General features: G+C 44.1%; 9 protein-coding genes across 9 annotated transcripts; 5 read left to right on the forward strand and 4 right to left on the reverse strand.

Moving 5' to 3' along the window:
• On the reverse strand, positions 1-2,415 carry BDBG_05273 (ClpTM1 domain-containing protein). The gene is made up of 4 exons (XM_002624458.2): positions 2,283-2,415; positions 1,136-2,212; positions 585-1,070; positions 1-506 (listed from the first exon to the last, which is right to left on the reverse strand). The coding sequence occupies exons 1-4, from the start codon at positions 2,322-2,324 to the stop codon at positions 162-164; spliced, it is 1,950 nt and encodes a 649-aa protein (XP_002624504.1). The 5' UTR covers positions 2,325-2,415; the 3' UTR covers positions 1-161.
• A 137-nt stretch (positions 2,416-2,552) lies between these two features.
• BDBG_05274 (short chain dehydrogenase/reductase) lies at positions 2,553-4,802 on the forward strand. The gene is made up of 5 exons (XM_031722066.1): positions 2,553-3,015; positions 3,135-3,220; positions 3,317-3,481; positions 3,537-3,607; positions 3,743-4,802. Exons 1-5 carry the CDS (start codon positions 2,738-2,740, stop codon positions 4,433-4,435), a joined length of 1,293 nt encoding a protein of 430 aa, XP_031578865.1. The 5' UTR covers positions 2,553-2,737; the 3' UTR covers positions 4,436-4,802.
• BDBG_05275 (uncharacterized protein) lies at positions 4,589-7,217 on the reverse strand. The gene is made up of 3 exons (XM_031722067.1): positions 6,893-7,217; positions 6,324-6,821; positions 4,589-6,237 (listed from the first exon to the last, which is right to left on the reverse strand). The coding sequence occupies exons 1-3, from the start codon at positions 7,025-7,027 to the stop codon at positions 5,128-5,130; spliced, it is 1,743 nt and encodes a 580-aa protein (XP_031578866.1). The 5' UTR covers positions 7,028-7,217; the 3' UTR covers positions 4,589-5,127.
• Positions 7,218-7,358: 141 nt separating this feature from the next.
• Positions 7,359-10,297, forward strand: BDBG_05276 (vesicle transporter SEC22). The gene is made up of 5 exons (XM_002624461.2): positions 7,359-7,569; positions 7,647-7,684; positions 7,816-7,922; positions 7,996-8,401; positions 8,473-10,297. Exons 1-5 carry the CDS (start codon positions 7,536-7,538, stop codon positions 8,533-8,535), a joined length of 648 nt encoding a protein of 215 aa, XP_002624507.1. The 5' UTR covers positions 7,359-7,535; the 3' UTR covers positions 8,536-10,297.
• BDBG_05277 (elongator complex protein 5) lies at positions 7,849-10,449 on the reverse strand. Its single transcript, XM_002624462.2, has 3 exons — positions 10,141-10,449; positions 9,691-9,859; positions 7,849-9,613 (listed from the first exon to the last, which is right to left on the reverse strand). The coding sequence occupies exons 1-3, from the start codon at positions 10,297-10,299 to the stop codon at positions 8,868-8,870; spliced, it is 1,074 nt and encodes a 357-aa protein (XP_002624508.1). The 5' UTR covers positions 10,300-10,449; the 3' UTR covers positions 7,849-8,867.
• On the forward strand, positions 10,405-12,023 carry BDBG_05278 (uncharacterized protein). Its single transcript, XM_002624463.2, has 2 exons — positions 10,405-11,081; positions 11,154-12,023. The coding sequence occupies exons 1-2, from the start codon at positions 10,700-10,702 to the stop codon at positions 11,615-11,617; spliced, it is 846 nt and encodes a 281-aa protein (XP_002624509.1). The 5' UTR covers positions 10,405-10,699; the 3' UTR covers positions 11,618-12,023.
• An 11-nt stretch (positions 12,024-12,034) lies between these two features.
• On the forward strand, positions 12,035-13,956 carry BDBG_05279 (FAD dependent oxidoreductase). The gene is made up of 2 exons (XM_002624464.2): positions 12,035-12,155; positions 12,305-13,956. The coding sequence occupies exons 1-2, from the start codon at positions 12,122-12,124 to the stop codon at positions 13,528-13,530; spliced, it is 1,260 nt and encodes a 419-aa protein (XP_002624510.1). The 5' UTR covers positions 12,035-12,121; the 3' UTR covers positions 13,531-13,956.
• BDBG_05280 (uncharacterized protein) lies at positions 13,599-16,322 on the reverse strand. Its single transcript, XM_002624465.2, has 3 exons — positions 14,836-16,322; positions 14,390-14,768; positions 13,599-14,328 (listed from the first exon to the last, which is right to left on the reverse strand). Exons 1-3 carry the CDS (start codon positions 15,570-15,572, stop codon positions 14,290-14,292), a joined length of 1,155 nt encoding a protein of 384 aa, XP_002624511.2. The 5' UTR covers positions 15,573-16,322; the 3' UTR covers positions 13,599-14,289.
• On the forward strand, positions 15,829-19,478 carry BDBG_05281 (uncharacterized protein). Its single transcript, XM_002624466.2, has 2 exons — positions 15,829-15,974; positions 16,037-19,478. The coding sequence occupies exon 2, from the start codon at positions 16,802-16,804 to the stop codon at positions 19,049-19,051; it is 2,250 nt and encodes a 749-aa protein (XP_002624512.1). The 5' UTR covers positions 15,829-15,974; positions 16,037-16,801; the 3' UTR covers positions 19,052-19,478.
• The last annotated feature ends 4,217 nt before the right edge of the window (positions 19,479-23,695 follow it).

Genomic DNA, 23,695 nt, shown 5'->3' on the forward strand with positions numbered 1-23,695 from the left:
AGATGATGCAGGAGTCTTATACAACGCCAATAAAAACACTTATGTACCTCTATTCAATTTAAAAACTAACTATAAGATGCATTAATATTCCCAGATCTAACTATTGGGTCCCAAGTCCACTGCAACCCCTCTTTGCCAGGCCATGTACTGTACAGTTGAATTTACTTCCGCTTGCGAGCGGGTTCTTTTCTGGCTTTCGCTCCCGATGTACTTGTCTCAGGCTCCGATACAGTAGTAGGCTCAGAGTCCTTAAGGGCCTTTGGCCGCTTATCCGCTTCGGTTTCTTCAACTTCATCCTCCTCCCCACCCTGACCAAATTCGTTTACACGCTTATAGTCAACCTTATATTTATAGCTCTGATACAACCAGATAAAGAAGATAATATCGTCTCTAAGTGTGGCGATTCTATGGAGAGTGGGCATCTTGATGGTGAACGCGAAGAGATCGTCGATGAAGGTATTTAGGAATTTATATGTGAGGGCTTTGCCAGGCATATGTGCGACGGACTGAGGGGGAAAGCAATGTTAGTTGAGATTATGACGAAAACAGAAGTTTCATGGAGTGGGGCTTAAGAACATCCCTACCTTCAAACGATAGTTGATGTAGAGGCTAGGAACCATCATAAGGAATCCGTAAGCGTAGACACTTCCCACCAAGGTTTCGATAACATAGGAGTACCACGACTTATGGTCTTCATACACCAGGCTATAAACTGCATATGCAGCCAGCAATGGGACCGCGAGCATATAAAGGTACCTGAAAGCTATTTCATCATATTCCTTGGTTTTTTGTTCCGTCTCACTGAGCTTATGTTTATCTTCGAAGACAATAACGTATGGTAGGAACGAGAAAGCCGACCCCCGTCGCGGACGACGAAGGCGAACGTCAACGGTTTTGGTGATCTTCCATGCTTCCAGGACAATGCCAAAGGCTTGGCCGCCGAGAATCATCCATGAGGTACCCTCACTGTTATCAAGCAGGTACAGGAAGATAATTGTTTGCATGAAGACATTCGCAAGGATGGTGCGAACTGACGTACCAACCGAATCTTTCTTCTGGCGCCAGTGAGACTGTTTAGATGTTAGCGATACAGCACTTCACACATGGGATAAAAGATAGCAAGGAATGCACTCACAATATCATTTTTAAATGCAAGCCCCTCGAAAATCATATGAAGAATGCTGACGAAGAATGTAGTGGCCAAAAGGTAACTATTGGTGTCTAACAAAATCTCCTTAAAAGTTTCGAATTCGCTTCCGTCACCACCAGTAGGGAGGGGGCCGCCACTTGCAGCTTGTCTCTGGCTTTGTTTTGTATTCTCATCAATGTTGGCCAACAAGGTAAATTTCCAGTTCTGCATGTTTTTTAACGTGATATGGAGGGGTAGCGTCTCAACAGTGGAGTTCAGTTCGGTCATATGGCTCTTTAATTGCCAAAATGTATTGACAAAGAGGATAGGGTAGTACCATCCATTCTGGCCGGTAGCATCTCTAGCGCCTGTCCTCTCAAGCTGGAGATATTGTCGCGCTGCTGGAGCCATGACCGGGAAATTAATAACCCCAGTATCCGGGATGACAGAGAGGGTAAAGTTGGGGTGATAGAATGACCCGATTTGGGTCACTCGTGGAACATCAACCTCGCCCTCTTCTATCTCGTCCGCATTGAGGAGATTCTTTAGCTTCTTCACTTTCTTTTTGGGAAAATACTGGTTCAGCGGGCGTCGGAAATAAACAGCGTTGGCAGCGTTATAGGATTTGTCTTTTGGGTCCAGTGGCTGTCCAGTGAGCGACATGTAGAAATGAGCCCATAGCGTCCCGTTTTGTTGGACTTCTCTGGGCACTTTGAAACTTGTCGCGATCTCCCTGGTGTCGTCCCAATCACCGAGAGTAAAATTCTTCTCCTCAAGCACCTTTGCATCTTCTGGGAGAGTATCCAATGACGGAATACTGGTAGATGGCGAGACGTAAATGGAAATGTCTACCGAGCTATTCATAGGCCATATTGGGGCGACCTTGTGAGGGACCATACTAGCATTGGTGATGGTACGGATATCCGGCCGGTCTGCGAAAGCTGGAATAGCTGCTTTCCCCGCAGCCGCAGAACCACCACTGGTATCATTTTGCGCTGATTTTGACGGCCCGAATACTTGCGAAACGAAAAACTGGGTTGCGATGAACAAGGCCAACCCCTGAAGGGCAGATTTGATCAAAGACTACATCTTCATCTCATTAGTTAAGAGCGAGCGTAGCATATGATTTGGAGATAAAGGACAGGATGCTTACGCCTGAGCCCTGCTCCTCTTGCTGTTGCCTGCGCCCCGACATATTGCTGAACTTCTGAACGCAATACCAAAATTCTGCGGGGTGGATAGGCGTCTGCGCAAAGCAATCGCGGCAGTTAGTTGACAGAAGCCAGTTCGCTGCTATCGGAGCTCCGGCGAACAGCTCCGAGCAAATGAAATAACGTCAGCACCAGGAACGGACGTCACGTGGTATTTGCTTGGCGCAAGCGGGATAGAAGCAACAACCCCCCTTATTACTCCTAGCACCATATTTGTATATAAGTTATCCGATCTGCGTGTTTCAAAGGGGGGTGTATTCTTCTTTTTCTGTTCATATATTTTCATGTTGATGGATATGCTATACCTGCTGAAACCTCAGTAAATACTATAAATCACACGGGACAGCTATATGGATCGTCATGTTCCAGAATTGTTGTTCGGCTTTATTATTCACAGATGACGGACAACCCTACGTCCCCAGGCTCCGTACCTTCTCATTTCCCTACCCATGATGGGCCACGGGTTTGGGTTATATCAGCGGGAACCTCACCCATCGGCATCTCACTGGCTCGCCAGCTGCTTGCCCACGGGGAGATCGTCGTCGCCGGTGTCCCTGAACCGAACCCTGAACGGGAAGATCCTCGCAGCGCTGACTTTGAAGCCCTTCTGGGCGAACTCTCTGCCCAAGGTGTAGGATGCAGGGAGCGTATGAAGCCTGTGGTTATTGACATCAGGTCTGCCGCCCCCGAAGATTTAATCGAGCACTGAACTTGTCTGGTTCTCGGAAAGCCAAGGGCGAGGTTCTTAGAGTACGAACAGCTCAGCTGATTCACTATGGCCAAATTGGTTGCAGAATGATGAATGAATGCCAAACTATTGTGGCAGAGGCCATTAACGCATTTGGAAGAGTCGATGTTTTGGTATGCTGCACGAGCCAAGGTGGGTTGTTGCGAGTCACTCCCTTGTATCATCGCATGGAAGTTATATCTAGTGTCAATCGACATGTATGACTGACTTAGAACCCCCAATCTACAGCAATAATTGGCACTGTCGAGGAACTTGCTTCGTCTGAACGGACTCGACTTCTAGTAAAGGACCAGTTCGAAACCAATTACTTTGGCCCAGTAAATCTAATTAAGGCTGTTTTACCCCAATTTCGGAAGCAGAAAAATGGCCATATTCTCGTCGTTGGGGGCATTAGTATGTAGAGCAGACTGGACATACGACTACAACATAGTTCTAATTATTTTCTTAGCCGGCCATATAGGTACCCCTGGGTTAGGGGTTTACTGTGCAGCAGGTTGGGCTTTAGAGGGCTTCTGTGATGTGTGTTTTGCCGCAGGTTCATGACAACCCCTCATGACAGGAGAGGAAAAGAAATAGTGGAGAATAAAAAAAAATAAGGAACAAGGAGAAGGAGCGTATAATAAAGAACATGAATCTAATAACATAACGAAACAGAGCCTCGCCTACGAAATCGCCCCTTTCAACATCCGCCTCACCATCCTCCAATGCAGCATCGAAATCGGCATTCTCACAAACCTTATCACCAGTGTCCCTCCCATCCTCCCCGCTTACTCCCCCTCCACAAACTACGCCCCGTTATTCCGCGGCATTATGAACGGCCTTCTCTCTCGCCTGCCAAATCTCCAGGGATCCTACAGCCAATCGCCCGAGGCAGCGCCGGAGACGTATCCTTCCGCCTCCCCAGTATCCCCATCCGCGTCATCAACAGCCTCAACGAACACAAAGTCCTACACTAACAATGGAACAAATCCACGTCCTTACGCCAGCAGACAAACAGAAGACACCGACGCCGACCTTGACGAAGAGCCCATCAGCTCAACCTGCAACGAACCCCTATCCGCACCAACGGTAGTATCTATTTATCCACCCCTGAGCCCCGCGCATCTGGATGTACTAATTGCGGAAACCATCCATGCGATCACGGCCATTGGTGGACATGAGAATCCGCCTGCTAGGCATATTGTAGGGGCGGAGGGCATTGCGGCCGTCAAGGAGAAGTTGAAGACGGTGACCGAGGAGCTCGAGGATTTTATTGAGTGTAGCAGCGCGGTGGATATTAATGTTGATCCAGATGCTGGGAGTTTGAGTGCGAGTGGTGTAGGTGGAGGCGGAGGCGGAGGTGGGTAGGGGTCAAATGCAGGTGCGGGGGATGGGTGGTGATTGGTATTTCATGAGTATACTTACATTTTCATATATTTACGGGGTTTTTGATGGGGTCCTGCTCGATGTATATACCTACTTGTTTTATGAATACTTGGAGTCCACGAGAGGAATTGTGGGGAGGAAGGTATTGTGGTATATCATTAATTGATCTCAAATCCCCATTAACCGGGAAGGACAGTTAAATAACCCTAATGAAGTTTCCCGGTGGCTATTCTACATCTAAGTGGCAAAAATTTATGATTTGCGATGCAAAGGTTTTGTTCTTCAATCATAAAGAACGCCAGCATTATCCAGTACAAATATCAGATCCCGTGCCCACATGATACATTGAAAATGATCTTCAGGATCCCGCGAGTTCCAGAGAAAGAAAGTGAAAAAAAGAAGAGGAATTTTGCAAAAAATATGAAGTAAAATAAAGGTCGCGAAAAAAGAAAGAGTTTGAGCAGTGTAAAGGATTGTACTTGCCAAGATCGTGGTGGATCAAAGCTCATTGAGCGTTTATCAATGCATATTTGATAGACCAAGTTGATGGGAGGGTGGTACGGGGATTATTCACCTGCACTATAAATGCAACCTGAGGAGGACAGGATGGCTAGGGATCGGAAATGTTAAAAAGCAAAAAGAGGCTGAAGAACATTTCAGTTCATCATGCCCCATCACTTGTTCCTCACAAACCACGACTGCCTGCACTCCCACAAGCTTCCTATATCCTGGTTATCCCTGTAACAGCGGAACTCTTTCCAGGCGTTTCCGTTGGGAGGCTGAGTGATACGGCCGTCAATTTCTAGGATTTTGTTAGAGAGACGGCCAGGTCCGGAAACGCCGCTGAATATTATGTCTTTGGGAATGGATTCTTGGGCTTGTTCCGATGTAGGTTCTGGTGCGGTGGGAGCGGTAGTTTCACCTGTGGGCTCCGCTGTCGTTTCGTGCTTGGAAAGGGCTGGAACTCCAGCAGCGAGTGTGGCTTCCGTCGTGTCACCATTGACAGCAGAGTTCGCAGGAGACTGAGAGCGCGGTGGAACTGACTCCATGGGGCCTTTCAGTTGGACATCGTTGACTCCAGCCTCCGCACCAGCGTTAATGGCATCACCGCCATTAGCTGTCGCCGGTACGTCGGAAGGTGGATCGCTCAAGCGATCCACGACAGGTTTTTCATCTAGTGTCGTATCCATCTGTAAGGCTTCCGCGATTAGTTCAGTAGCAGTGATTCCGATGTCCGTTGCGCCAGTGGCCGGAAACTTCGTTTCCTCCCTCCAAGATAGGGGAGAGGACATATCTACTGCTGATGACAGCCCCGAGTCGGAATCAGCTGAAGCCATCTCATAGATTCCTGGAAGTATATTATCACACCAGTTATCGACATTCATGGGTTCCGGCCCAGCGGCGGGGCTCAAAGATTTTACTGGTGTATCAGTACGGTCAAAACCTGTGCCCTCCATGGATTCACTGGCAAGATGGTTGTCAGCAACCGTAGGCGGAGTATCTAATGTCGGATTTACATATCCATTGGGAGTGGTCCCATCAGGCCTTGAACTTGTAACGGGGTCGGATAATGGACCAACCTGGCCCTCCTGAGAAGCTTGTTCAGCTGGCGAAGAGCCATTATTTACTCCGTTTGGCGCTGTGTCGATAGCTTCTGTGTCGATAGTTTCTGTCTGAATATTCTCGCGCGAAGATTTCGGGGCCATGTCAGAATTATCACATAGAAATACACGCTGGCCAGGAGGAATTGCGAAAGTGAGAGTAGAGCCATCTCTGTCCACAATCTGTTTTAAGGTCGCGTTAGAGAGGTAAAAGCCCTTGTGGCAGAGCAGAATAATGCAGATGACAGACAAAGAAGAAAATCACCCACCCGAACCTCCTTCTCGAGCAGCAGCTTTTCACGTCCCCTGCCAAACGACCTCGAATATCTCCAGACATCACCAACTCTAACGACACCATTCTCAACCAAAGTCCCCAACTTCACCCTGCTACTTTCTCCCGCAATAACATCATAGTCAAGTTTCTGTTTCTGTCCCCAGAACTCCTCGAATTGGTCCTCCTTGAACTTATCGAACTTCCCCTGCGCTCTCTCTTCCATCGCTTCTGCTGCCTGGCGCTGCCATTCTGGATCATACTTGCCCGTCTCCAAGTCGGCCTGGAATTGGCGCACAGCATCACGCCAGTTATTAGAATAGCGCACAAAGGATTCAGGGAGTGGCGGAATGACATGTGCACCACTATCTTTTTGGCCTTCGGAATTTGGGCCCGGGTCAGCATGCCGCTGTATCTCATCAGGAAGTAGAGCTATGATTTCCTTCTTCTCATCTTCATCGAGACAGGTCCATGTCCTGGGGTCCGCTAGTAGTTTCTGGAGATACATCAGTTAGCTTCGTTCCTTCTAGTGGAGGATGTTAAATTTAATAATCGATCACAACTTACGACGAGGTCAAGATGAATGAGAGGCGAATTTGTGCTGGTTGTCAATTGCTCTTCCCTCCACGGGTCTTTCTTAGAAGTCCTCGACGGGCCACGTCGTGCTCCAGTAGACTTCTTGACACGCCCTGGCTTGGTCATTCTGGGCGGAGGTTTCGCGACGGTGGTCTTTGTCTTGGTATTCGCAACATCATATGGAGGACCTGCTGCACCAGAAGTACGGCGTGGTGCGCGGGGTCTTCAACATAGTTAGCTTTCCCGCAATAGCTATAGCAGATAAGCTTTGTATATATAGGAGACAAATCAAATAGACACTGATCAAGATGGTGAAAATGAACATTAACATGAACTTACTTTAATGCGCCGTGCTTAGGCGGTGTTTTGCCGCCGCTGTCCGCCTTCTGTTTCCGGCGCCGGCCCATAGCTGCTGACTCATCAAGTGACGTTCTCGTGTCAAAGGAAGCTTCACAGGACAAAGTTCACCCGGCGAAGGGGGCGGAGATCTGGCTTGTTGAAACAAGCAAGCTAACAACAAGGAGCAGTTTTTTGCCTCCGTTGCAGTTCTATAAATTGGTCCACGGAATCCTGCGATGAGATAAGGAAGTAGCAACAAGCTAGAGCGAAAAGGAACATATCTCGTGCGTGAAGGATGGTTCTATCAACTCAGATTTGGAGGCTGGATGGTAGGTTCTAGGAAACTCTTGTTTACCGGGAGATTCTGGTTGATCTTTGTGTTAATAGGTGCTTTTGATTGATCTAGGTGTTCCGCTTGCGGCTTCCGTAGATGATGAGCAGCAGGTAGGTGTTCTCGATGCTGGTGTTGCTGGTGTTGCTGTTCACTCGCGCGGCTTTATGTTTCTAGTGAAAGGGGGGGAGAGGAGAGAGAAAACGAAAGATGCTCGTTATGCTAACACGGAGAACATCAATAGACAGAGATATTGTCCGAACCAAAGTCGCAAGCCAAACTCATATGCCGTCGATTGAATCGAAACTCAGAACCGCAAGCTACTATAGAGTCCGGGCAATACAACCTTCAGTGAGTGGGACATTGTCTGCGGAAAAGCTCCTGTTGCCTTTTATACAACGGAATCTTATACGTTTATATACAGCTATGTCATCCGAGACGAGGTTTGCTTCCTCTGCATCGCAGACAGATCATACCCGCGTAAACTCGCATTTAGCTACCTCGGTGACCTAGCCACCGAATTCACAACCAACTATTCAGCTTCACAATACCTCTCCACCAATTTACGCCCATACGCCTTCGTTGAATTCGACGGTTTCATCAAGCGAACAATGAAAACCTACCAGGATAGCCGCGCCCCCCAGAACTTGGACAAGTTGAATGATGAGCTCCGAGATGTAACAAAATACATGGTTAAGAATGTCGAAGACCTCCTTTACCGGGGCGACAGCTTAGAGCGGATGGGCGAGATGTCCGGGAGATTGAGGGAGGACAGTCTCAAATACCGTAAGGCCGCGGTGCGGATAAACTGGGAGTTGCTTGTGAAACAGGTAAGTGTGTCAAACATGAATAAAAGTAATCGCAGAAAGTGTTGCTAATTTTGATATTGTCTTTATTGTAGTATGGACCCTTTGCGGCAGTGGGTTTCATTTTGTTTGTTTTAATCTGCTGGCGGTTTTTTTAAATAGCGCTTTGTTTTAATAATGATATCGTTTCTTTCTTCTCGACCTTTCTTTCAGCTTGATCAGATCTCCACACACCCCCACTATCCTTTTTCGTGCCATTCGTACTAGCTCTGACATCCTTTTTGAAATCGTCAAGCTTGGTACCAAATGGATCATGAGGCTCGCGGTAACTATGTTCAGCATCCTATCGCAGCAACCTTTACCCGCAGACGCTCAGGCAGAAGTTCCAAAGCGTTCCACCCTACACATTGGCTCTGTAGCAATTGTCTTCTACTCCCCCGCTTTAGCAAGACGACTAATACTCCCCACCTCCACGATGTAAAGCGACAATTCAAATCTCATCCTCCTCTTCATCGAAATCATCCTCCTCACCCATATCATAGAGGATCCTACCCCCTTCACCAGGCCCATCTCCTTTCTGCGCATCGAAATAAGGCAACACAACTCCTTCCCTCTCCAGCCTTTGCCGCTCCGTCAAGCCCAACTCAAACGTCGACTCCGGCTCCCACCCCTCCTTCTCAACGCCCTGCTCCTCCTCTCGTCTATACAGCGGATGGTCGTCGAGCAAAATCACTACTTCTTTAACCTGCTGCCGATGAATCTTCGCCGCAGGAGGGAGATAGTACCACTCCACAATACCCCTGCCGCTCTTGCGTCTATGTTCCATTTCAATAACGAGGCCTTTGCTATCATCATCGGTGCTCTTGCTATGACTAGTGCGGCGGCCGATGATGACGCCATCTGCTTCTTCCGCTAAACCGAAGATAGGGGCCATTAGGCTCCTATCCCTCGCTACCTTTTCGGCAAGGATATGGCTCATGCAGTGGACGGTGAGGATTGTTGTGGCGAGGTATGTTAGGAGAGATAATGGGGATGGGGCGTACGGTACCTGCTTCTGTGGGCACGTGGGTATATCTTGATGGTATATGGCAATTAGAGATGTAGAATGTTGGCTCTGTGGGCTGGTTGGGGGTGGCCCTAGGAATGAGCTTAGATACGCTGCGAGGTTCATTTCCTGGTCTTCGACGTGTTTGCGAGACATCATTAGATTAACTGAATCGATAATTACAAGGGATCCTATATGGTGTGCTGTGAGTCATGGCTTCCCCTGTCACAGTCATTCGTTTGAACCAGGGGGAAAGCGAACGACATACTTCTTGGAATAGGACCTGACGGATGTGGTGAAAGTGGCGACGATATAGCCGAGATCACTTCTTTCGCAATAGCTGCCAGGGTTTTCCGCCGGGTCGGGATAAATGTATCAACGCCATCTGGGCGGGTCAGTGTCTCGAAGGAGACAAATATAATATGGATTTTTGATAGCTGTTAAAACAGGACTGTCAGCTGGGACGCTCACTGAAACCTCCTTCCAGTGGAAACAAAAATTTATACATAATTATCAATGGGGGGATATGTTATGGGGAATTAGATATCCAACATGATAGCGAATTCAGGATGAAGTATTATATATATGCTTGATTGACGGCGGGGAACTTGAAACAATTATTAAAGGTTTACGGAGAAATCAACCGTAACACACAGCATTAAATTAAAATCAAAGCAAACCACAGCAAAGTAAAGCAGACTAAGATTTTAAATATTACCTTTGCTCTTCTGATATATTCCCTGATCAAAGGGGTAGCTGGCTGCTCTAGAGAGTCTAGGAGGAGAGTTAATGGCGAGGCGGAGTTGCGCACACCAAGTAGCTTGGATATTAATAGCAAATTATGCGTACGGCGATGGGAAACACTTGTAGGTGGCATGATTAATATAGATCAAATATTCCAAACAAATTCGATTTTCTCTTTTAAGGCTGACGTCTCTTTCGCTGATCTTCTTATTTCATGCTCGTTTTGCGGGATTTTGATAAGTTGACGCGGCAAGCATCCGCGGCAGGAACCGGCGACCGTAACTATTAATTCAGTAAATAAGTTAAACCTCTTGACATCGAAGCACCACCAGTCAATTTCTTTTTTCTTTTTTTAAGCGGGACAACGAAGTAGGCTACGATTGAACTCCTTTCCCTTTTACACGAATAAATTCGCAGGAACAAAGTCATACTATACTATTAGTACCCGGCACTATTTGACACGACGCGCATTTCGCCTCCCGATATCTCTCTCCAAACGTCCACCCTGGTAGCCCTTCAACGAAAATATTACAATGACAATGGTTGAACCTCCAGCCAAACGCGCGAGGAGGACAGACAGCTCGACCATGTGGGAGATGAATGACTCGAAATCTGTCGCGGGCGACCATGATAGCAATGAGGTAGATGGCGGCATATCCAGACGAGACGCGGGGTCGACCAGGGACGATATTAAACGGAGCAACGCACTGAGAGATGAGCGTAGACAACGGTCTCGCTCTAGAGATAGGGATGGCCGGAGACGTGACCGGAGTAGATCGAGAGATCGGAGAGATCGGAGCAGGTCCAGGTCCAGGTCCAGGTCCAGGGAAAGAAGGGATAGGGATAGAGATAGGGATAGGGCTGGGCGGAGGGATAGAGATAGGAGCGGAAGTAGGGACAGATATACCAGACGGGGTTGGTTCATTTTTTCTCTGTCCTGATGTTCATGCTGAAAATATTGAATATGTGTACTGATGTTATATGTAGGAGATCATGGGAAATCGGCTCGATACCGCGAACGTGGTCGTGATAGGTCATGGACCCGATCCCTTTCCCCAGCACTCTCACCTACACGAAATGGTACTACATCGACGCGACCTCGACGGTCACGGTCACCTCCACGGCAGCGGGGCGCGAGAACTGACCGTCGAGATGCTGTCCGGGAATCGGGGAGGGTGAATGGGACTTCTGAATCGAGACGGCATGGTTCAACAAAGCCCCAGACCCAGCCTATGCCCGACAGCATGGCCATGGATATTGATGGTGCAGATGGCGATGAGTTGGACCAGTTGATTCGGAAGACGATGGGGTTCTCGTCATTCCGGACTACTCAGAACACTAAAGTACCTGGAAACAATATCTATGGCGTGCGCAAGGAGAAGAAGACCCAGTACAGACAGTACATGAACCGGCAAGGAGGATTTAACAGACCATTGAGTCCGACACGCTGAACTGGAGCTTCTGTCAACTCATTTCCTTCCTTTCTTCTTTGGGGTGATTTTGATCCTCTTTTTATATTTTACGTCTTACAGAGCGTTTCGAGCGAGCTCATACCAATTTTATCCCTTTGTTTTCCTGCGCTAGGTCCATTTATGTGTTTATCTGAGTAATTGTTCATGCACGTGTACCATCTTGGGTTGGGCGTTGATGGATTGATTCCTGGCATATATTTTTCTGTAGCATCTAAACTTGCTTCTGTTCTATTTTCACTCCTTATTTTCGTACCATTGGAGATAACTGTAGGCAAAGACTAGCAACCAAGATTGTAGACTCAGGCTTTTATCTCTGGGGGCTGGCTACCCTGGGATTATTATTGTCCACCTGGCTCGTCAACATTCACCAGTTCAAAGTGTCAACTAGTTACAGCTCCACCTTGAGAAGCAGGGCACACTCTACAGCTTACCACCAATTCTCTTAATAGTTAATAGGCCATCCGAATAACATCCCGCAGTATTATGACAAGCCAGGAGCGGCATATCGTTGTGATAGGTACTATTAACTTACCGTCCCTCTTCCCCTCAGCTCCCCGCACCCCAATTCTTGGATGAGACTGACTGGCGCGCGGCGACCACGACTCAATCGCCCCACGAAACCACAACAAGAATAAACTAACCACGAGTGATATGGCTACTACATAGGCGGAGGGATAATCGGCTGTTCAGCAGCCTACTTCCTAACAAGACATCCCTCATACGACCCATCCCGACACAAGATTACAATCCTCGAAGCGACGGAGATCGCAGGTGGCGCCTCTGGCAAGGCAGGTGGACTTCTTGCGCTATGGGCTTTTCCGAGCAGCATAGTGCCGCTCAGTTACAGGTTGCACGCTGAGCTGGCACGGGAACATAATGGCAAGGAGCGGTGGGGCTATCGGGAGGTGAATTGCGGGCAGCTTGCCGCGCAGGGCCGCCCGTGGACGGTGAACAAGCCTGGTGACAATAACTCTGCGGAAGCTCCGCAAGATCCTGGTGCAGCGGTTTCGTTGCAAAAAAGGGGTGAGGAGGCGATGAAGGAGTTGAAATCCGCGGGTTTCCCAAGGGATTTGGACTGGTTTGATGCGGAGGCGTTGAAGAGTTATGAAGAAATGAGCGGCTCTGGGGAGACGGCGCAGGTACACCCGTACCTGTTCACTACCTCCATGGCACAACTGGCGGAAGATAAGGGCGCAAGGGTTGTTCTTGGCCAGGTCACGAATATTAAGCACTCGAAGGATGCTGTTCAATCTGTGACTTATACGGAGAAGGAAACGGGTGCTTCGCATAGCATCCCGGCAACGGATGTGGTTATTGCTGCTGGGCCATGGACACGGAACATTTCCCCCCGTGCGCCCATATCCGCCCTACGAGCACACAGTGTCGTTGTCCGTCCTACACGGCCCGTATCCGCGTACACGCTATTTACAGAGCTTGCGCTGCCCGCTGGATTCGGGTCTTTGTCGGGTGCGGGGAAAGGGAAAGTACGACCAAGAGTAGTTTCTCCTGAGATCTATGCTAGACCAGATGATACTGTTTATGCATGTGGCGAGGGAGATACCCTCGTGCCTTTGCCCGACACAACTGCAGACGTCGAGGTTGACCCGGCCCGGTGCCAGGATATCATCGACTCCATCGGGAGTGTGTCCAAGGCTCTTCGGGAGGGGGATGTAATTACCAGACAAGCCTGCTATCTGCCGAACGTAGAGATAGCACGCGCTGGTCCATTGATCGGACATGTGGGAATTAAGGGGCTTTTCATGGCCACAGGCCATACCTGTTGGGGGATCCAGAATGCCCCTGGAACCGGGAAGCTGATAAGCGAGTTTGTGTTTGAGGGAGAGGCGAAGAGTGCCAGTATCGCGAGGCTGGATCCAAGGAAATTTGTGTAATTTGTATCTGTGTGAACGGGTACACTTCCAGTTAGAAATACTTCTGCTACGTGTGTACTGTACATATGGTGCTTTGGATTCCTGTTGTTGAGACGCAAGCTAGCCATAACCAGTGATATCTTCGAAGAGTTGTATTCATGTGAGCCTGTTTTTCCTCCATTGGTTTGTTGGGTATGGTCAGGACATCTGATTTTTTTTGAATCTATCCATGTGAGGGTAACTATTCATACCGGCACATGTAATGCACCATTTATGAGACGCTTTCATGAGTTTTATCCTTGCTGAAATCCTTCCATGCGATCTTCTCCACGAGACTAAAATTGTGCAGTAAATATTGGCTACATTCTCACACTTGTTTGGGTAAAATCCTGTAGATTGGTGCTCTTAAGTTATTTGCGGAGGTGGCCGGGCGCATCAGTTTCTGGCCCGGGGGCTAAGATTTAAGCTTATATGTTAGGCTATATGAAAGACGGCCCACTCTAGAAGGGGCATATCAGAGTTCAACGCAGTAAGAAGCTTGTTAATGATGTCTATTCCATCGATTAGGCATGAAATTGTGCATAATAAAGGAAGCGTGAGGGAGCCACAAGGAAAGGAACAAAAAAACAAGGTAGCTGTTCACTATGTCGTAAACTTCATTAAACACAGCTACCATTTCCCATTCAGCTGGTGCAACCATTATAACCTCGGAAAATGGATCCAATGAAAATGTGAATGAAAAAGGATATATTAATAGTAAGGGGGTTGGTCTAAGCTGGTCTATGATAGCGGCAATTGGCCCGGGGGTGCGTTCACCATCTGTATTCGTCAATGTTAGTCAAGAGTATATGTGATAGACGCGAAGCGGGAATATTCATACCCTATCGAGCACATGGATAGCCCCATTGCCGACAATTATGTTTGCTTGGACAATTCGAGCACCATTGATAAAGTAGGAGTCTCCCCTAATTTGGACAGTGACATCCTTCCCAGGGCCAGCAAGCGTGCGATATGACTGTCCATCCTCGAGCATCGAGGTGTACCCCGGGAAATCGATGAGAACATGTTGTTGCATTATTTGTATGAACTCATCAAACTGGTCAGGGGACGGAGGAGCAAAATTTGTGGGGATTAGAAGGGTGAGGGTTGGCATGCCATTGATCATACTGAGAATGCCGGTACTCTCGAGGAATTCTGTGAAGGGCCCAAATCCTATCTTGGCGATAGTTGTGGATATGCTTTCGGGCACCGTGAGAAAGCTTTTTTGACACTGTCAGCATGGATTTCGCACTGTTTGCATATTTAGTCGCTCTGTGTGTTTCTTACCCATCAATAGCGCGGATCGTTCCCTGGTCAAATGGAATATCGCCCGACACAATGTTAACGCTCTCTTGAAGGCCGCTGGATATCCTTTCGAATAATCCCAGCAGCGTTGGTTGCCTGATAAAGACTTGACCACGGCCGTTGAGATTCACGTATTGAGGGTTCGTAAAGAATGTTTCGACCACCGTCTCATCAGGTGTTAACAAGCCCCGTCTCGCGTTTCCGTTCTCACCGGTGTAGTATTCCGCTGAATCCTTCTGTAAGGCGGCCCTGCGACCCAGGATGCCGTTTGGTTGATCATCAAAGGCAGCATCTATCGGAGCGAGGATGAAAGCGGAAGATGCAGTCGGATCTAATTCAAATGGAGGATCACTTGCAAGAAAGTCGGCAAATCGAATATGTCCATTGTCACGAAGAGCCTGCTGCAGCGATTGCGCCAGCACACAGAGAGTCCACAGGCTGAGTGAAAGAAAGGTAGTTCTGAACAACATCATGGCTGGCAGGGAGATGATCGGGATTATCAGCTTCAAGAAGGAGGTGAATATAAATTCGATTGAAGAAGATATTGGCCCCGACTTATGTATCTTCATCCCGGGGCATGTTGCCAGAATAAGCCCCTCAGTGCCCGAAGTGATATTCTGTTGTCCATTGGCATGAAAAAGTACAACTGGGGCCTGCAAAAGCCTTGCGTTATAGTTCATTATCAAAATATGACCTGCATTAGAGACCGGATAGCTCATAGTTAAACCTCTCTAAGGTTGGCGATCATTCTATCTCAGGAGTAACTATCGTCCTGCTGGATGCACTGTCGGCCTGAGATGCTGAAAAACGGCTCAGGACGACGGTCTCACACGCACATTTGCTTAAAAAGCGAATTTTCAGCCTGTGATGAGTTTAAGTTTTCCAAGATAGACACATTTTCAACGAGCAAAAATTAGTCGCTGCTTGTAGTTGCTGGTTTGACCATATTTTTTTTTTTTTTTTGTGGAGGAATGATGTGGATTGGCTGAAAGGTTGAGCAAGGGCAGATGAATTCTTCCGGTTATTTACATCACCTTCCACTCACTCATATTTATCTTCTGCAGATCTGCCATTTGAAGCGAATCTTCACCTGCACGCAAAAATGGGGCACTGAAAAATGCGTGAGCTGTCACTCTGTGTATGGCTATGTTTGAATGGCAGAAGTTCTGACATCCATGACCAGAAAGCTGTAACGAAGACAAAAATTGTGCCAACGAGATTTTGTTGACAAAGTTATTAGTTATATTTAACTCAAGTTTTAGTTGACTTGCTTGAAGCACTATCGCTGAATTTATGGCAGCAGTCGTCTTCCACGACCTTCGTCGATTCGCTGTGTTCGCACTATTTCCCCTCAAGCCCTCCTCCTCCCGTCTCGAGGGTTGGTGATCTTTTGCAGAGTTTTTCATTGTGTTTACCGGTAACTTATCAAATAAAGGTAAATCCAGCAAGAGTACTGGAAAACGAGAACCCATGCATGTTCTCCCCCGCGTGTCACACCAGGCAGCGGTCATGTTTTCAAGCTTTAACCCCATCAATATTCCTATTGATGAAAAGCTACATATGCCGTTCCGATTTCTTCTGACTGCTTACCGTGATTGCTTGGATCGGCACCACTCGACTACGGCATCGACACAGCAAGGGATTGATATTCCTACTAGAGTCAATGATTTGTTGTTTCCTGCACCCGTTCGACGCTCATGATGGAGGAGAAGCCTTGACTTTTTGAGGCTTAATATCACCCAACTCTGCCCTTGGATCCGTTTTTAATTTTGATGAAGCCGTGAGAGGATGCTTACGCTGCAATTTCCGAAAAGCGGCCGGCGAGAAGGCTAATAATATACGTCTTTGATATTTCTGGTGCATCTTGCGTGTTTTATGCCCTTCTCTCCATACCAACGCTTCATGCTTGACTGTCCCTCCTCAATATCGGCGTGTATCTCCAGAGAGTATGGACCTTAACGGCCACTTCGGACATGGTAAGAATAACAATACTTCATCCGATATACCGAAATCGCTGAGCGAAACCGGGGGAGAAGAGAATGCGCCAGATGCGAGCCGAGAGGATGTCCAGACTCGAACACCTTGGTACAAATCCACTACCCTGCACAACGTGATTTTCGATATTTTCTGTTTCGCATGGCTGGTGCCGATTATCGCCTCGCTCTGGTTAAATTTCACGGAGTATGTTATCGGAGCAAGCGTTTCCTGTGCTATCCCGGGCTACAAAGATCACTGCAATCTTTGGCGGAATCTCCAAGAACATACCGTTGCATTGGACAACAAGGATCATGAGGTGTTGGGATTCTTACAGCTGGTTGCCAAAGCTCTTGAGGTCTGGTTCACAGTTTGTGCCGGCAGCCTTGTCTTGGATTTCTCGATGCTGCTACTCCGGCGCCGTGGCCTTCCAGTGGGCTATTTCCTGACGTACATGGAATTTGCCAATGTCATGAGCCCTTTCAGTTTTACGTTCTGGAAATCGATTAGAACTCCTAAGAACCTGGCTTCATCTGTCTCTCATCGAAAATCAAAAGCTTCTCTTTGGTTTTTCGCTTTCCTGGCTCTACTCCTTTGCATAACGTGCAATCTGATGGGGCCTGCAGTTGCGGTCCTCGTTATCCCTTCCCTTGGGTGGGCAGAAGTCAACTCACCTATGGAGGGGGCTTTCGGGGTGATGCTTGCATCTGATCCTCCAAAACGTATTAGCAACCTCCGCAGCTGTGAAGAGGCGGCCTTGATAGCAGGTAATTTTACTTGCACTGATTACTATTCTTCAAGTGTGGACGAAATGTCGGCGGGATTGCAATGGCGCCGCTCACTCTGGGATAATGGTTCTACAGTGCTGGAACCGATCCTCGCGGATGGTAATGTGGCCTTCTCCTATAATTCGTCGACATGGGGAGACATCCACCATGTATGGGTGCCAAGTCGACAGATCCTGCGAGAGATGAGTCTTGATTACATGGAGATTTTTAATTCAAAATCCAAAAATACCTTTGAGGAGGCGAAACGTGCTCTGCCCGATCGCGATCTTGATTTTGATCTCTTCAATTACTATCGGAATACCCTGGACATTGAAGTGCACCGTGAAGGCCCTAGCCTTGGAACCAAGGGCTTTTGCACCACAGCTAGTATCATCGACATAGAACTATCCAGTACCAAGTCGGTCCATTGCTATAATACAACTTCCCGGAGCCAACCCGGTTATTATTATGAGTGCATCCGCCTTGGATCTCCTTGGAAGGACGCTAGAGTTGCCCATTCAAACTTTTCAATCCGAGAAACAGACACAACATCAGGTAGAAACATTTCTGTGAATATGTATTCAGTGGGGAGGTCCTTTGGAATCCCTCCAGAGAAGGAGCACTGTATTGTGGATCGTGAAATCAGTGATAGCTGTGACTGGGATCGAATATCGTCCCTTATTGTTCGAAACCCAAGACAAGCAGCTCTCCACTTGAATATACAATTTGTTGAATATACCCCTACAAACATGGTCACGCCAAACTCTACCGTAGTGTGTCAAACAAATTCCCACCTTACGTTCCCTTCCTATACAATGACGCTAACGCCCCTGGAAATCAACAACACCATCGTCAAACTGGTTGTTCCCCAAGGCAAACCGCCAAAGAGCATATTCCTGCACTCTGACTGGATGCTTGCCGCTTGGTCAGTGTCAAGATCCGGCACAGTGGATGGCAATCGCCTCGCAGCATCCAATTTGGTAGCCAGTGTCAAATCCCTCGCTAGCATTCCTCTACCTGAGACACGCGAGGATATCCCACCCTTCAGAAAGGCTACGAATGTTGTCTTGGACCAGCATAGGCTCATTTACAACCATGCTCTGTCTCTCATTGGCCATACACTAGTCAATGCCACTGAGCTGGGAGAGTCCGGCACCTATATGGAGCGACATCCTCAACTCACCTCGCTTAAAAAGTTCCGTGTCTGGGGGTATGGAACCGATTCTCAATCAAGTAAACTAGGCGTGGCAATGGCCATAGTTGGATGCATCTTTGTTTTGGGCCGGACATTGGCCAGGCCGTTATTTATGCATTCTCGACCTTCAACGCTTGATATCGTCATCGCAGCTTTGAGATACAGTGGTGGATTTGGTGAGTCCGCCGGAACTTCGAGCGATGAGAACGTCAGGTTTCGCCGTGATACCAATGCTGAAGATTTGACTTTTGTTCTCCGGTGATATATGAACAATATTGGAAAGGTGGATTGTTCGGCTTTTTGTCTTCACTCTCCATTTTGATATCATTTATTTTACCCCTATTATTTCCCTCCGCCTCGTTATATTGGTTCTACTGTTTAATTTAAAACCTTCCGCTTTCATTTTTACTATTTTATTTTTCTTTTCATTCTCATTTTCTTTTCATTCTTCTATTAAACTTCTTCTAGTGTGATACGACTATTAATGTCCAACAAAACGTGTAGGGAGTTATACTTATAAACTGAAAAGAAACTTTCTTGAGCTGTGATCACTTAAGGCCAGCTACTGAATCACAATCTATAAAAGCTTTTATAAGTTTATCTTTGAAATTGACTCATAAGTCAGACTGTGTGATATGAAAGATAAAGAAGCTGTCATCTACACAATAACAGATCTCTACTATACTGAAGTCAAGAATTAACTGAATTATCTAGAGAATAATCATGAGAGATCTCACTAATCAGTTCTCAAGACCTATTTAGAGAATAAGTTAAGAAACTCTGTAAGCTGAATAGAGAACATCTGAATTATAATCAGTAATAATAGAAAAAGAGATAAGAAATCTGATAAAGACTACTTACAGTGCTTTATAAAATTATAATATGAATTAAGATCTATAGAAACAGAGCTCTGAAATAAGACCTGAATAATAATATTTATAAAGAGACTGAATAAAAATATGTAGAATAGTCATTTCTTGAAGAGTTTATAAATCTTTAATAGAAGTGAAAGAAGTGAAAGAAGTGAATTCAGAAGATATAATAAAGATTTAAGAAAAATAATAATTATTTTTAATAAAGATAATAACTGATTACTGATATATATAAGAAGAATTATTATAAGAGAAAATAATCTTCTTTCTTAGCTTAGTTATAATTTTAGTACTAACTCAGATTGAATATTATTAATATATAAAAGTAAATAAATAATCTTGATTAATCTCTATCATATTTCTTGAAATATATTAATATTGTGAAAGAGAGTGTTATTAAATTACATTATCAGATAATATTATTAAAAATATATTAATATTATAAATATCAATATTGAAAAAATATTAATACTTATACATTATAATGATTTATAAATCATGATAGTTAAATATATATATATATATTATTTCTGATATTGATTACAACTTGTATAATAATTTTTGAAAACTTAAAATTAATTTCAATTATTAAAAATTATGAACTTATAACTAATTAATATAAAAAGAAAAAAACTTTTTCTACTTTTTCTACTTATTATCTTTCTTCTCTTTCTTATTCTTCTTATTATTCTTTGTAATTTACTTCTTATTCTTATTCTTCTTCTTCTTCTTCTTATCTGAGATGATAATCATCTTAAAATCTCTCTCTACTATCTTTTCAGAGAAGAGTTCTCACTGCTTTCTCTCAGTCAGATTAATCTGTGTCTCAAAATCTCACATTTTCTGATCTGCTGTCTCAGGTTTCACTTCAGTGATAAGCAGATTAATATACTTAGAGAGTAGAGCTATCTTCTCAATATTCTGAATTATAAAGTGTATTTAAGATCTGAATAAGATCTTAATTCTCTTCTTCTCTATCAGCTTCTGTTAATTAATTAGTAAATAGAAGTATTATTAAAAATTATTATCTTTTAATAAATAAAAAACTTATTAGTTTTAACTTCTTTATCTCTTACTTTAATACTCTCTTAATCTTCTTCTACTATTACTTATTTATAGTAATACTCTTCTTCTCTCTTTCTCTCTTTATCTTAATCTTAAATCATTCTCAGAACTTCTTCTGATCTTACTACTATTAGACTGACCGTGTGACCGTGTCTGAAACCAGAACCAGATTTTTTAATAGTCTCATTATCAATTCAACTGATTTCATTACACAGTTTTAACATTAGATAGTGATCTTATACTGTCTCAGTGAGACTTACTGTCTACTCTTATCACATTTTTCAAATGAGATCATGATTTTCACTTCTTAATTTAAATTATTTTTATTGCTTTAAATGACTTTAAATCTCATTTAAGTGTTATCAAAAAGTGTTACTTTTTAAAAAATTAAAAATAGTCTAAAAAAAACCTTAAAATGTCTAAAAATAGTAACTTTATGCCAAGAATGAGATTAAATGAGATCAAATGAAACCACTTTCTCATTTTTTTCAAGTCATGGTTTCATTTTAAGATCTGATATATAGTCACTTTACATGTTTTTTTAATAGCCAGTCCCAGCGGGATTCACGCCAAGAAATGTATGAGACCAGATCAAATGAGATTAAATGTGAAATTCATGGTCTCAGCGGTCAGTCTAACTACTATTATATCAGACTCTTCATTATCTTCTTTTTCAATCTCTTATAGATAGTATTATTCACATTATTTCTATACTTAGTCTAAATCTATTAAAAGTATTACTTAAAATTATTATCATTCTACTCTCTTACAGAGTCTCTTTGTAATTCAAAGGTTGCTTAAGCCAGCAAACGATTACAGGCGTACGCCGGCTTCTTATATATTGTAATATCATATGCTAAATTAATTAGTGGCCGCTATGGCCCCCTTTACATTCGTACGCTAGTTCGGAAGCGGCCGCGTTATTATCCGACAGTCGTACGTTCTTCCAAACCACATCCTCCCCCACCAGATTCGGTCACGCCCACGTGACCATGTCGTACGCCCTAGCTTCATGCGGATTAGCTCGCCACTAGCGTTTCACAATTGTGTGGCCTATCCCTGATTTGGCTAGCATTCTGCATACACTCTTACAAAGAAACTTTTACTATATTATATCACTCATTCACTAACTTTTTTCATTCTTCAATCATCTTCTTCATTATCATCATCATTAAACATCACTATCTCATTCAAGATTTCTATTTCTTCTTCTATTCAACTCTTTCCATCTGTTCATCTATTACATTATACATGTTTCTGGCAATGACTCTCTGTTCTCATTACAAGTATTATCATAGTGCTCATATCAGGCAGTTCATTAGCAGTAAGTGTAACATGTTATGAAATGTACATGGCCAGGACTTGTTTATCTTCTAATGATTGTCAGAACATACTATTATGAATAGCATATCTTCTTTCTCTTCTTATATGCCTCTGACTATTTTCTTCTCAGCGGGTTTCTGATCATGTTTTCTAGCACAATTTTGCATGAACACAGATGCTGATATGTTTATTTTTATTCATATAGAATCTTCACATGTTGACAGATCTGTGTTCATCAATGATAGTGAACTCAATATTGAATTATTAATTAAGAACTTGAAGAATGTGATAATGAAGAAATTACTTATATTATATGTGACTGAGTCTTCTGTGTTTCTCTCTACTTCTTCTGCTACTACCTCTCAATCTTCTACATCTGCCTCTGTGTCTGATTCTCTCACTTCTGCTATCTCTGTTTCTGTGATTCTCACTTCTGCTACTTCTGATTTTACTGTCTCTGCTTTCATTACCAGCTCTCTCTGTTTCAAGAAGATATTGTATAGACTTAATGAATTATATCTCTCAGCATATATACTTCTATTCTTCTTACTGACTCTCAGAATAATTTATTGTATAAAGACTGTGTATAATATAACTATCTGAAGCTCAGTCATGAATGCTGATTATTATATTCATTTTAAATATTTATAATAAGATAATTATTCATTCATATCAGAGAATCATTTCTCTTCTTAACAGTGTTAAGATTATAAGTCTTTTTCTTTTTCATCTTTTCTTTCTAACACTGATTTTTCTGTTCTTAGAGAAAATTGTTATAGATTTTACTGTGTACAAAGTCATAGTATTCACAGATACTAAGAAGCTTTTCACAACTGTAAAGTTCAATATTATAGAGATATCTGCTTTAATGAATTTCTTTGAAATAATAGATCTGTATCAGTCTATTCTCTGATATCTATTATTTAACTTTATAATACAGATGAAAGATATTCATGTTTTTGAGAACAGAAATACAGATATCATACTCTTTTATACTTACAGATGTGAGACTTGTATATCTGATCTGAGATGTTATTATAAGAATGAGCTGTTCACATACTATGTTCTGCTTTCTGCATTTCTCTATATCTCTCTCTCTCTTTCTGAGAAGTCTCATACATGTTGTAATTATATGTATAACTCTAAGATCAGTGAGTGTTTATTCAGTAACTATTCTTATCTCTGAGTTTGTGATTTTCATATACTAATAATGATTCTTAGTTGCTTCAGTATCAGAGACTATTCTAATTGAAGATAATAACACTGCTGAAACTATCTTCTCTCACTTTCAAGCTTCTCTCATTGCTTTCTCTTTCTCTTCTGTGAGAAAGATTATGTATATATCAGATTGTAAGTATTTAACTCTGAGTGACTCTTACTATTATTTATTCAGTTCTGCATCTTCTTCTTCTTCTATTTCTTCTATTTTCACTCTTTCTATTCTGGCTTCTGATTCTGCAGGTTTTATACTCTTCTTCAATTTCTTTACATGTACACATGTGTATTTCTATATTGATATTTCAGTCAATCTTGTGATAAATGACATTAATATTATACACAGAGTGATAGAGAAATCAGAGATATGTACAGTATTATTATAAGAGCAGCTTACAGCTCTCAAATCTCTTGTAAATCTCAAGTTTTGA

This window comes from Blastomyces gilchristii (assembly GCF_000003855.2).
Source record: "Blastomyces gilchristii SLH14081 genomic scaffold supercont1.10, whole genome shotgun sequence".
Lineage (NCBI taxonomy): Eukaryota > Fungi > Ascomycota > Eurotiomycetes > Onygenales > Ajellomycetaceae > Blastomyces > Blastomyces gilchristii.

Coding starts and splice junctions, on each gene's coding strand:
- BDBG_05281 (XM_002624466.2), top strand. CDS start 16,802: ATGGACCTTAACGGCCACTTCGGACATGGTAAGAATAACAATACTTCA.
- BDBG_05273 (XM_002624458.2), bottom strand. CDS start 2,324: ATGTCGGGGCGCAGGCAACAGCAAGAGGAGCAGGGCTCAGGC. Junction 2,213..2,282: donor AAGAGGAGCAGGGCTCAGGC/GTAAGCATCCTG, acceptor ATGAAGATGTAG/TCTTTGATCAAATCTGCCCT. Junction 1,071..1,135: donor TTGCATTTAAAAATGATATT/GTGAGTGCATTC, acceptor ACATCTAAACAG/TCTCACTGGCGCCAGAAGAA.
- BDBG_05280 (XM_002624465.2), bottom strand. CDS start 15,572: ATGAGCTATCCGGTCTCTAATGCAGGTCATATTTTGATAATGAACTAT. Junction 14,769..14,835: donor ACGATCCGCGCTATTGATGG/GTAAGAAACACA, acceptor GTGTCAAAAAAG/CTTTCTCACGGTGCCCGAAA. Junction 14,329..14,389: donor CTATCCATGTGCTCGATAGG/GTATGAATATTC, acceptor TGACGAATACAG/ATGGTGAACGCACCCCCGGG.
- BDBG_05279 (XM_002624464.2), top strand. CDS start 12,122: ATGACAAGCCAGGAGCGGCATATCGTTGTGATAG. Junction 12,156..12,304: donor GCGGCATATCGTTGTGATAG/GTACTATTAACT, acceptor GCTACTACATAG/GCGGAGGGATAATCGGCTGT.
- BDBG_05277 (XM_002624462.2), bottom strand. CDS start 10,299: ATGCCACCTACAAGTGTTTCCCATCGCCGTACGCATAATTTGCTATTA. Junction 9,860..10,140: donor AATATATCAGAAGAGCAAAG/GTAATATTTAAA, acceptor CTGTTTTAACAG/CTATCAAAAATCCATATTAT. Junction 9,614..9,690: donor GTCAGGTCCTATTCCAAGAA/GTATGTCGTTCG, acceptor CACACCATATAG/GATCCCTTGTAATTATCGAT.
- BDBG_05274 (XM_031722066.1), top strand. CDS start 2,738: ATGACGGACAACCCTACGTCCCCAGGCTCCGTACCTTCTCATTTCCCT. Junction 3,221..3,316: donor GGTATGCTGCACGAGCCAAG/GTGGGTTGTTGC, acceptor CCCAATCTACAG/CAATAATTGGCACTGTCGAG. Junction 3,608..3,742: donor CTTTAGAGGGCTTCTGTGAT/GTGTGTTTTGCC, acceptor ATAACGAAACAG/AGCCTCGCCTACGAAATCGC.
- BDBG_05276 (XM_002624461.2), top strand. CDS start 7,536: ATGGTTCTATCAACTCAGATTTGGAGGCTGGATG. Junction 7,923..7,995: donor TCCGGGCAATACAACCTTCA/GTGAGTGGGACA, acceptor GTTTATATACAG/CTATGTCATCCGAGACGAGG. Junction 8,402..8,472: donor GGGAGTTGCTTGTGAAACAG/GTAAGTGTGTCA, acceptor TCTTTATTGTAG/TATGGACCCTTTGCGGCAGT.
- BDBG_05278 (XM_002624463.2), top strand. CDS start 10,700: ATGACAATGGTTGAACCTCCAGCCAAACGCGCGAGGAGGACAGACAGC. Junction 11,082..11,153: donor GGACAGATATACCAGACGGG/GTTGGTTCATTT, acceptor TGTTATATGTAG/GAGATCATGGGAAATCGGCT.
- BDBG_05275 (XM_031722067.1), bottom strand. CDS start 7,027: ATGACCAAGCCAGGGCGTGTCAAGAAGTCTACTGGAGCACGACGTGGC. Junction 6,822..6,892: donor TCATTCATCTTGACCTCGTC/GTAAGTTGTGAT, acceptor ATGTATCTCCAG/AAACTACTAGCGGACCCCAG. Junction 6,238..6,323: donor TGCTCGAGAAGGAGGTTCGG/GTGGGTGATTTT, acceptor ACCTTAAAACAG/ATTGTGGACAGAGATGGCTC.